Source organism: Tripterygium wilfordii, chromosome 5 (genome assembly GCF_013401445.1).
Source record: "Tripterygium wilfordii isolate XIE 37 chromosome 5, ASM1340144v1, whole genome shotgun sequence".
Classification (NCBI taxonomy): Eukaryota; Viridiplantae; Streptophyta; class Magnoliopsida; order Celastrales; family Celastraceae; genus Tripterygium; species Tripterygium wilfordii.
In genome coordinates this window covers 3,047,710-3,060,435 of record NC_052236.1, presented here as the reverse complement: position 1 = coordinate 3,060,435, position 12,726 = coordinate 3,047,710, and the positions used below count along the sequence as shown (strand labels likewise).

The 12,726-nt window shown below is 34.3% G+C and overlaps 1 protein-coding gene across 1 annotated transcript; it reads right to left on the bottom strand.

The window, feature by feature from the left end:
* Positions 1–2,985: 2,985 nt before the first annotated feature.
* On the bottom strand, positions 2,986–12,726 carry LOC119998422 (cell division control protein 2 homolog). The gene is made up of 10 exons (XM_038845752.1): positions 12,325–12,726; positions 12,018–12,053; positions 11,737–11,921; positions 9,962–10,073; positions 7,017–7,190; positions 5,631–5,797; positions 5,467–5,554; positions 5,310–5,363; positions 5,115–5,188; positions 2,986–3,357 (listed from the first exon to the last, which is right to left on the bottom strand). Exons 2-10 carry the CDS (start codon positions 12,024–12,026, stop codon positions 3,351–3,353), a joined length of 870 nt encoding a protein of 289 aa, XP_038701680.1. The 5' UTR covers positions 12,027–12,053; positions 12,325–12,726; the 3' UTR covers positions 2,986–3,350.

Below are 12,726 nucleotides of genomic sequence, written 5' to 3'. Positions count from 1 at the left end.
ATTCAACGTATTTTGATAAACACTGGAGTTTATGTTTGTGTTTCTGTATGGATTTGTTGAGACTAAGTTAGATGTGGTAGATGCTCATGTTTTTCTTTTTAGATTTGTTATGACTGAGTTGGATGTGATAGATACTAATGTTATTCTTTTTAGATTTTGTTGTGATTGAAGTATTATTTGCTAAAAAAGTTGAACAATTTGTTGGTGATAAACATTGTCATTCCCTTAATATGTCTTTCATGGTGAGACTTTATCACTGGGTATATCCATTTTTTTTCATGACAGTGACTTATTACATTATATTTTTGACAGTGTATTTTTTTGTCAGTTTATAATGCACTACAAATTACCAATGTATTTAGCCCCGCTGTTCATTACATAATCATTTTCCTTGTTAAATACATTGGTTTCACTTTTTATGGCATTGAGTTATTACACTCTAGTATGATAGTGTCATAATGACAGAGTCCTTTCATTTTGGTGTTGATATTATATGAATTATTACATTATCAATCACTAAATTTATGTATTTATCTAACAAATGTCTGTTTCAATATTGTTTTGTAGTGAAGAGATGTTTTCACTTGATGAAATTTATAGTAAGATAAATTTCAATCAAGTTGATAGTGTTAATGGTTGTGTTGAGACTGGTGGATCGAATGTCCCAATAATAGGAATGATATTTGACTCGATTGATGCGATGTTTAAATTTTACAAGGATTATGGTCAAGTAAATGGGTTTTCAGTCAAGAGGAGGTCAATAACAAAGAATGCGAATGGTGATTACAGATATATGATATTTACATGCTGGAGGTCGGTTAAATTGGTCTCACGTTTGAAGAATCCAATTAAACATCGTGGTTATAGTAAGAATGAGTGCAAGGCGATGCTTATTGGTAGACTTCCGTCAATGGGAAGTGGAAGATTACATTGTTTGAAGATATCCACAACCACGATCTCTAAGTCCTAGTCATTCTAGATTCTTCGTGTGTAACAGGGAAATAAACCCGAGTGTGAAAAAGCAACTAGAGATTAATGATATTGCTAGAATTCGACCAAACAAGAGTTATGATTCATTTGTCATTGGTGCCGGTGCGCATGATAATTTTACAGTGTATTTGTTTCTCAATTTTTAATGCATTATGAATTATCAATGTATTTAACCAAGCTAATCATGGCAGTGACTTATTACATTATGTTTTGACAGTGTATTTGTTTCCCATATTTTGGCAAGTTTGATTGTTATCATGCAGTACCTTATTACATTATGTTTTTGACAGTGTATTTGTTTTTCAGTATTTAATGCATTATGTATTAGCAGTGTATTTTACTACTAATAGTTATGTACATTCATGTGAGGTGTTCATCCATAAATTCATCAATCGATGTGGGGAAAAAATACATGGACATGCCTTTAAGTTATAAGGCTCACTAGCGTGCGTTAAATACAATGGTAATTCATTAACAAATGGGCAATAAATACCCTATCAAAACACAATGTAATAAGGCACTGCCATGGACAGCTATGTTAAATACCCTGTTAAATAATAATGCATTAACATCTGGGATACAAATACACTATAAAAACATAATGTAATAAGGCACTGCCATGGATAGCTATGTTAATACCCTGTTACTTCGTAATGCATTAATATGGGTATACCCATTGATAAAGTCTCACAAAGAAAGACATAGCCATAAAAATTTTACAGTAATAAATATTTAAAACACAATAAAACAACATCTTAAACACTCAACACCCTAGATGATTAGCCGCGATGATTGACTGGATTCTTCGAACGTGAAACAAATTTATCCGACCTCCCGCATGTGAATATCATATATCTGTAATCACCATTCGCATCATTCGTTAATGATCTCCTTTTGACTAAAAACTCATTTACTTGATCATAGTCCTTGTAAAATTTAAACATCTCATCAACCGATTCAAACAACATTCCTATTACTGGCACATTCGATCCAACAATCTCGGCACCAGTCTTAACACAATCATTAACACTATCAACTTGATTGATATTGATCTGACTATCAATATCATCAAGTGAAACCATATCTTCACTGCAAAAATAATATTGAAACAGATATTTGTTAGATAAAACCATAAATTCAATAATTTATAAGGTAATAAGACATATAAAATGAACACCAAAAATTAACTGAACTGACATTATTACACTATCATAGTAGAGTGTCATACTGACAGTGTAGTTAATTATATTTTCCAAACAAACCATGAAACAAAATAAACTACTAAATCATACAATGAGACAACACAAGCTAAATTTCCCAAACGGGCAGTGTAGTTAACTATATTTTCCAAACAAACCATTAAACAAAATAACTACACTTTTCATTATGACAGTGCAATAACCCACTATCAAGCTTCACAAGTAATTCATAAGATGTTCAATCAGTAGAAAAAGCTAAATACACTACCAAATGTATAGTGTAATAACGCACTGGAGCATACCTGCGACGTGGGTCTCCGTTTTTCAGTGGCTGTTTCAGTCGACGAAGGACTGGGCTAGGTGCTCCTCACGTAGGGGAGTCCATTGTTGCTTTGCCAAATCGACATCGGAATAAAAACCGAAAACCAATGTAATCTGAAAAATACGATTATTTCGGTTTAATTATCCAAATATATATGGTCTGGTTATGAATTCTAAAATATCATAATCAAATCATTTCAAACATTTTTTGCTATATCTAAGGATAGGTCAAATTGATGCGTAAATCTTATACCAAAATTCTTTGAACTGACAATAAATCTTGAGACGCTCAAAACACACATCATCACATCACATACTCAAACACTCCTATTCTCAAGAGTCAAAATCAGCAGATTGTCCATCGCAAAAGACAACGAACACCCACCCATGAATTCGTGTAGTGTTGCACCTTTTCGACAAGGTAATTCCTAAAATTAAAAAGTGACGAGTCCAAATGGTGAAAATATGCTAAATGTCACAAAATAATGGGTGGAATATAAAATGGAGCACCAAAGTAAGCCTTATTTTTCGTAACTATTATCTGTTTCCAAATTTATGCACATGATAGTGGTCAATGAACTTTCTATACACCTAAAACAGTGTCTGGTCAGATCTCTATAGTCTATACACCTAAAACATGGAATTTGAAATCTCAAGATTAGGGAACTATTGCAGAAGCAAAATCCAGCTCCATATGTACATTTGATGAAACTCCCACAAGTTTTACTTCTTTATCACACCATCCTTCACAAATGGACAGCAACAGAGAAACGAATAGTATGCCTGCCAGAATAGTTCTTCAATAAATCCACAACGAGTGCAATATACCCAATCATTCACCTACAACCTGTTAAAAAAGATGAAATAACACTTGTTTAGTAAATGGATCTACTGTTTCCAAAAATATTACATAAAAAATTCCATACGGAGATGATTCACAACAATAAACCGAATTGAACTCCTGCAATTATTTTGGCATTATCCTCATAAATTGATAGACGAACTGACAATGGTCTATTTATCTAGCAATAAACACTGCCTATAAATAGTCTAATTGGTTCTGCATATTATCCTCCTCCTTAGTCTTGCCTAACACAACCGACATAAAAGTATTTTCATTTTTTGTAAGAAAAAAAATACTGGAGGTTAGAGCATTTTCTTCATTATTTACGGGTTTAACTTTTGCCATTCGCAATAGAGATAGCTTTCTATAAAGAAATAATAAAATCAGCAAGCATGAACTTAAACCTCAACCTCAACAAGGATGCCCTATGCATGCGCTTATGAACAATTTTATGCATCATCAGTATATGCAAGGTTTATAATGGAGATCAGACAATCAAGATGAGATAGAAGATAAATAATATGGTTCCACCTAGATTATATAAACGACATGCTCTAACAAATACAAAAGTCAAAAGCTAAAGAATTCAAATGAAAAATGAAGCCATCGTCTACAAAATTGAACCTCTGGCCTCCCTGTAAATAGATTTAAGTTGCACAGATTAATACTAGAGGTCCATTCAAACTCCTGGGCCTAATATAAATGAAATGATCATCCAGATTAAAAAAGTAATGGGGCCAGAGTTCCTAAATTAAAGATGAAACAGTAATCATCTAGGAAAGATACAGAGGGCGGTTGTTGAGCAAGAAAAAGTGGAGGGGCATAAAAAGCTAAAGGAATAAAAGAAAATCTTGAACAAACATTTAGATGTCTAATATTTGATAGGTTTATATATCTGCAATTTCACTAAAGCAGGCATAAGTAACTTAAGATTATTGAATGGCAATTACGGTTAGGTTACATGGAAGGGGATGGAAATAAACCTGGTGAGTTAAATCTTAGCAACCCAATGGACAGATGAATATATTTCTCCAAAATAGAATTCAAGAGAAAGTGAGAAAAGATTAGATACAGATAAATTTTTAGGAGAAGGAGAAAAAGAGAAGTGTGAAGAAGATATTACGGGAATGAACCTCTAAAAGCAAAAAGCTTTTGCTTCTTCCTGCTTTGATTATCCAAACATTGTAAAAATTAGAAAAAAATATTTTTAAAAATATTAAAACTTCTACAAATTGGAGAAAAATAAAAGTTCAATACAGATATCCAACGCCCTTGTACCAGATTTACTTCCCAAAGTGTTTAAAAGTAATAAATTCAAAGGTTCAGTAGATGAATTTAATTAAGGCATGTGTGAATAGAATAGTTTGAGTCTCATGGTATGATCATTAAGCTTGTGAAACTATGTCCTAAATTTCTTTAAATTGTTTCCTTATCCTTTCATTGTCCTAATTTATTTATTTTTTTTATACAACTATCTCCATAATGGATAGCAAAAAACTTCCTGAAGAACCCTTTTAATTGTTATTATAAACATCATCTCTTTATTTTGACTGATAATGAAAATGATGATGTAGGACATTTTAATGTAACAAAAAGTTATTGGAGCATCTCATAGTTGAACACACGACGTTTTTTTCAGGGATAAGCTAACACCCAATATATCTAATGAGTTCAAGTCAGTGAGAACCTACTGGGACATTGTAGTATAGGATCTCAGGTGTCATAAAAAATTGAAAAATTCAATTCCATAGGCAACTTACAAGTCACAGAAATAGCGGTGCTGCAGTGCCTCATATGCGGTGATTCTTTGGTTCGGGTCCCAAAGAAGCATCTTCTGCAATGCATCTCAGAGAAACAGAGTAAGATTAGTTCCAAGATCACTTTTAGCATAAATCCTATCATTCTCCCTTCTAGGGAGGGGAACAGAAAGTTCTAGTTGTATCTGAGCAACTTACAGACAAAAGATCTAGTCCAACTGAATCAAGCCTTTCCACCTGACTTTTCAAACCCTGTTCAACAGATGGGGTCAAAAGGTAAGAACTACTGAACTACCAACCCTTAATATTCCTTAGAGACCAAAAAGAGATACTCCAAAGTCCAAACATCTTTTACCTGAGGAGTACTGGATGCCACTGAATGGAGAGTGGGTGCAAAACAAGACAAATGCGGCCAAGTAGTTTCATCTGGGACACCCAAAATTCTAAATGCAAAAGTAGTAGATAAGAAGGTGACGAAGAAAACCCAGGATGCATTAATATATGTAAGTTGAAAGACACCTTTCAATGTGAGCAATTGAGCACAGTTCTCTATTATTCCAAAACAATTGTTGTCCTTCTCGCACCATCTCCGCAAAAATACATCCAGCAGCCCAAATATCAACAGGAGTTGAATATGTAGGTGCACGAAGAAGTTGCTCAGGTGCAGTATACTCATATGTGCACTCCTGGAGGATAAAACAATATGAAGCTAAGAAATGGGATATTCAATCATATAATCTATTTTTACCAGATAAAACAATAGTACAATATAAATCTCGAATAATTAAATTACTAATGTAGTGGGGCATAATCTATGCCATCCCAAAATGACAGCCAAGATCACTGAAACCATATATTTAGAGTTCAGAAAATTAAGTCCTAAGTTTTCTTTTATTACCCTTTCTTCTCTTCTCACAAATCCCAAGAATTAGCGGCAGCACCTCTTGCCTCATAGTTCCTCATCAGATGTTACCAGCCTACTAAAGATGGCAATGCCAGCAGCAAATCTACTGATATCTAACAACAGAAATTATTGATAATGTAATCTTAGAGACCGGATAAGCCAGAAATGCAAGTAGGAGAGATCAAACACAGATTACTCCAAAAAAAAAAAGAAAAAGAAAAGTGCTGCCGATGGAATTAAGCTTATGATCGGATCCAGCTTTTATTTTGGGCTGAAAAGCACTTTTATAAGGCAAAATTGAAGAAGTCTAAAGATTTTACGGGCAATTTTGAGCCGGTTCCGGTGCTGTGAACCATGCCCATAACAGTAATTAGGCAATTAAGGCTCCCAAATCTTGTAAAGGGGGGTTTCTAGCATTTAATGGAAGTAAATAAAATTGGGACCAGAGTGGGAATTAAGTTTTAATAATACAATATTGAGACGAGAGAATTAAACCATAAGCTTCACACACACAGGTTTCCTTAGACGCCACACCAAAAAAGCTTGATTGCTTCACACAATCACAGAAAGTATAATCGCTGGTTTGTTCACCATACTAATTAAAAGATACTACAAGGATCTCATAGTCAAACAATGACCTAGACTTTTTGGACTTCTAGTCTTTGATTGGATCTCCTTTTTCTTTCAACTTATAAGTGTTTTTTGGAACTTGTTACATTGTAAGTAGTGCTAAAAGCGCTTACAAGTTAAAAAGCAGATCCAAACAAAGTCCTGGTTCAACAGGTTTGAATTCAAATAAACTAAAATAAGAAAATTCTGAAGCTTCCTAAAGAAGCATAATAAAGACTCGATATCAACAACCATAGTCTAATCTATCTCCAAGCTACGTTTTTTTATCTTTACAGGTGGCAGAGATCAATACGCTTTTCAAGAATGAAGAACAAATGCACACACACATGATCACTATGCTAAAAAAATAGTAATGATAATAATAATATTACCGTATGTGTATAGGCCTCAGCTGGCTCATCAATATATCGAGCTAATCCGAAATCTGCAATCTTCACTTTCAAGGTCTTCTTATCTACGAGAATATTGCTTGGGCAGAAATCTCGATGAATAACCTTATTAGAATGCAAATAGCAGAGACCGCTCAAGATCTCGTACATTATCCTCTACACCCAAAAAGGAAAAGATAAAAGAAATGAAATGAAAATAAACAAATAAATAGAATTATTCTTTTACCACATGAAGTCCTGACGTGCAATTGCTAAAAGAATGTTACATATTACAAATATCAGCCAGCAAAGATTTTTCCAATAAGCTTTCCTCATTAGAAAAATCGGAAGTAAACTTTTGCCTGATGAACATGAACTATGGATAATACTTAACTTAGCACGAACTCAAACACATCAATCACAAGATATCAAGCCTACTTTCACATGCATCTTCAACTAAAGGAAACCCAACTAGGATGGCTATCTTCCTCTCTTTCTCCCTTGTCTCTCCTCTCCCATATCTCCTACATTTTTATTTACTTATTATTGTTATTATTATTATTGAAATTGGCTGATCACATTTTCATTACGTTTGATTGGTCATACTTTGTCAATGAATTCAACAGTACATATATACATAGTACATATTTCAAGTTCATGATGGTATTTAACATAGGCATCTTTGAGGAGAAGAGTATAGTCAAGGTCAAAGCAGAGGGGCGTTTGTGGTGGTGTTAAAAGGTTGAATTGGAGTTGAAGACAGGAATTTATTTAAAGCTATTTAACTTAACATCTTTTTCTCCTCTTCATAAATGTGTTGTTTCCCACTTGTTCAAGGATATTACATGGTCAAACACGTACTATAATGATAGCATCTCTTTATTCCAGCATTGCATCAATCTAAGGCTAAAGCATTTCCTTTTCCCCCAATACTAGAGAGAAACCTTTTTTTTTTGTAATCTCTCACATGGCATCCCACACAAGCTATTTATTGAGCTTCACAAAGCCTACAAGAAGTGAAGAAATTCATTTTTTTCATCTATATAAGAAAATGTATTGTCCTTATCGCCCTATTGGCATAAGAGCTACAAGTTTTCCCTCAGGTGTCTACTATGAAACACCCACCTCCAGATAAAATTTATTCTATATTCTCTCTAAAATAAAATAAAAAAATATATGAACTCGTTTGCACATATTAACAAAGCAAAATCAATTTATTGAAGATATCAAAAGTGCAAAAACCTAGGTTCATACTACATAATCATGGTTTCCTAATAAGAGTAAAATTTCAACAATGAAAACTAGGAGAGAAAGATGGGGCTGGTGGGAAACCGGCAAAAACTTCCATAACCTGTAAGGACCATAGACTAGTAACCCATTCTATATGCAGAAGCAATCTAATTATAAACATTTACATATTTACTTCTACTTCCCCTAACTTAAGTATCTCCCTAGCCCTTTCGACTTTCACCACGGTCATTCACCCACCAGAGGTCTGGCCCCTGAATAACAAACCCTAAATAGGGGTTCAATCTATGAGCTATTTTATCTTCAAAGCTTCTTCCCTTTCCTTGAAATTATAATTATTAAAAATAAAGTATCTTATGCACCTCATGTCATTTACCACACTCCAGACCAAGAGCCTTACATTGATACAAGGGGTTATGAACAAGTGAATTGATTCGACATCACATAAGCAAACTAATGTTCAAAATATCATTTGCACATAACAGTTAAGAAACAAGCTTATAACCATAATGATGCAAATGTTATTCGAGGCAAATTAGAGAAGTATTGCAAAAGAAGGGAAGAACCAAATTTGAAGGCATGTATTGTAATATGGCAAAATACTAACTCATAAATTGCATAGAAGATTAATTAGCTAATTCTAATTTATGTTTTATACTTTTATAGGGCAAGTTTTATAATTCCTGTTCATAGCAGCTGTAAAATACACAGCTTGGTTAATCTTTATGGCTGCATCACTAACTTTGGATCAGGTTCATTGGCACCTTGATTTGTCTTTTGATTAGGCCCCAGAAATTACTTGGTCCTCAAATTTACCTGATCCAAGGTTCTTTTTGACCCCGTTTAGTTCCCTATGAATATGAAGATGTAATGGATTTTAGAGACATGGTGTCTTATTAAAAATATTTGCTATCTAAAACTTGTGATGCATGATACATCTATTCTTAGTGCGTGAGTACATAAAAAACCGGGTGAGAGTGCCTAGGGAATATCTTTCCTCTCTTCTCCTCTAGCTATTCTCTCCCTACCTGCTGACTTTTGATTAAAGAACCCCGTATCCATCCTCTTGCAACCATATACCAAGATTCCTAAACCACTGCCAAACATCACTAGCAATTTTCATCACTTGTAGTAGTCAGTAATTCAAGGCTGTCCAGCCATTTCTTGTGCTGAAATTAAGAGATCATGCATCCTACAATAGATGACACATGCATGCTACGGCACACAATCTGCTTTACCACCACCTTTTTGAAAATTATGTTGTTTCTTTTTTCCCCTATCCCCTAGGTATATCTATTTTGAAACCCCACCCAACCAAAACAACACAAACAGGAGAAGAAACTTTACTATATATCCACCAGCACGCCAACAACCTGAGAAGTCTCAAATGCAAAAGGGAAAAGGTATCTACTAAATGCATCTGCCACAACACTTGGTCACCACACCACATCCTAATTCGAAGTGTTGCTCCATTTTAATATATAGGCAAGGTGTTTACCTTTTGAATATAACCAAAAATAAAAGGAAATATATTAAGAAAATCACCTAGATGAACATCCATCCATTGTCCCAAAAATCACTCCAGAAAGTAGAAACTTTGAAATTTAAAATGTAGAAGATAATCTAATGTCATCAAATGCAAAACATGACAAAATCAGTATCAACAACACAAAAAGAAAGCAGAACTCTCGCCAACCAACCTTTATCAGATTCAGATCAGGTTTCTCCTCCATGATGAAATCAGCAAGGTCACAGTCCAAAAACTCAAACACAAGATACAAAGTACATCCGTCAATAATGACATCCAACAACCTGCCAAGGCAAGACCGGACCGGTTAGATTGGACAAAGAATCTTAACATAAGATCTTACCCCACCAATGAGAAAAAAAGAGGTCTTACCACATTAGTAACAAGAGCTTAATTGATGAAGCCACATGATACAGATGGCGAAAGCCCATAATTTTACATAAATTAAAAATGTAGATTCTGGATTGCATAATTTAGAATTTGGCTTTCGATTTTCCAAAACACAAGTTCATTGTGTAGGATCTTTGCATATTATAGTCCCAATTCACGAGGTCTTTTCCTAGCAAATTTGGGCCCTTGTTTCTGTGTATCTTCATCCTGAAGTTTTATCTATTTTACATTTTGGGCTACATATTTAGTTGGGCATTTATCATGTGCATGAAAATCTAGAATGAAACCACAGAAGTGGCAATCTATTTAACCACTAAGCAGTCCAATCAATTGGTCAAAAAATTATCCATCTGATATTCTAGTTTTATCACACATGCACTGCACATGTATCCCAAATAAATTAAATATGAGATAAATTTAATTACGAATGATATTATACTGAGGAAACTCTCAATAGTTTAACCAATATGAATATAATGAAGATAACATCAACCACAAATAAAATAATTTAATAAATAAAATGACCACCAAGTTAAAAAGTAAAACGCCTCATTAGAGAAAAATATCTAACATAGCATGGTTGGTAAAAAGGTACAATTCGCAGTTTGGATCGAATGATTCGTTTACGGTTCACTTTGAAATCAGACATGCAATAATGGTTATTGAATTGTACCAATCGTGAACCAAATCATAATGAATCATGAACCAAGTCATAATGAATCGTGAGTTGTGACACAATTAACAACGATTTGCGTTGAAGGCTTCCAGTTACAATACTACTAGAATTTGTCATCAAAGAACAACAAAAAAGTTTGCCCAAATTACAACAATATTTATTTGAATTGAAAATGTTAAAAGAATATATTGATACCCAAGCAACAAACATATATTGGTTCAACTAACTCAAATATATCCATGATAATTACTTGTGCTGATTTTTAAGACGTCAAAATGGGGATGTGAAACCACGTTCTTCACAATCAAACAAGCATCTCACAGACTAGACAACTTGATCCTCATAATGAATGACAACAACCACGTTATAGTATGTTATTTTATTTATTTTATGACAAGATATGTCTTCTATAGAAAAGATTAAACTTTCCTAAGGACCAATGCTATTTTAAACAATTCACGATTTGATTCAGTTCACAATTCATAGATGGGCCTGTCAATTCACGATTTAAACCTGGATTTGACAACCATGAATAACCTCAGAAATTGGAGACATGAAAAACTACAAAAAAAAATAAAATAAGTGGAGTAGGTCAATAAACAATCATCATAAAGTATGATATAATTTGATCAAATGCCAAAGCTGGTTCCACATGACACCAGTCTCTAATGTGGACTTCTTTTTTGCTCTTTTTGTTAAGGTAAGACATATGACATTCCAACATAAGTATAAATCAAACGAAAAAGAATATCCAAGTTCTTCTACCATTACATATGCAAGTTAATTTGATAAGGAGACATAGGAAAACGACCTAGAAATGCTCATCAGAATTTCAAAAACATGATGTTATTCTCAATTATTAGTAGAGAGATTTTGCTTACTTGACAATGCCGTTGTGGTTTAGTTCTCGAAGGATCGAGATCTCTCTCAATATGCGAGAAGGGAACCCATCAAATTCATTGAATATTTGGATCACTTTAACAGCCACATCACGTTGCTCCTCATGGTCATAATATTGGTAAACAATGCCAAATTGACCACTTCCAATCTCCTTTTTCAATTCGTACTGCCAGCCAAAAATTAGTAGCAAAATGGAGGGGAATAAGAATAACATCAAGAGATAAGGAAAAAGAAAAGACTAAAAAATACAAATAAAATGCACCTTGTCCATCTTTAGCAATGTAAATGCACACTCACGCTGCATGGATGGAAAGAGACAGAGAATGAGAAACCAAGAAGGCTTCCTTGTTTGAAAAGAAAAATAAACAGAAAACTATAACCCTTATCGAAAAAGCTGTAGAAAAGTGAGGAAAAACCCTTGTCGAAACCTTTAGAAGGGAACGTACAGTTTGGTTTTGGGGGAGCCCGACAGGGTAACCCTCAAATACTTTACTTTCTTGAATTGAGAATTTTCATTTTCCCGGGAACCAAAAAGTTGTGCACCTAGAAAAACAAGTAAAAAAGCATACCCAAAGGCTCAAACCGAAGCAGGTGCTTGATTGACGATCAAAGAACGAGAGCTTGAGCGGCGTAGTAGTCTCTATGGCAGAAGTAGTCCATTGCTTTTTAACGGTAAAAAGATCACGCGGTCTTATTCTTGAAGGCGTCAATTCAAGAATCGAAGGAGGAGGAGTTTTAGGGCCAAATTGATCTGAAGGAGTTCTTGCAGCAAGGAATCAAAGGTGGTGGAGGTCTCCGGTGTTAATGGTTGACGTAGTGATCGCGGCTATGCAGGAAAACAGGATGAAGGACAGAAGGAGATCGACGGAAGGCGAGAGACTTTAGAGGGTCGTGAAGAAGAAAATTGATGGGGTAAATAGGGTTTCTCAAAATTAAGAAAACATCAAAACCGCGTGGGCTAATATTATTTG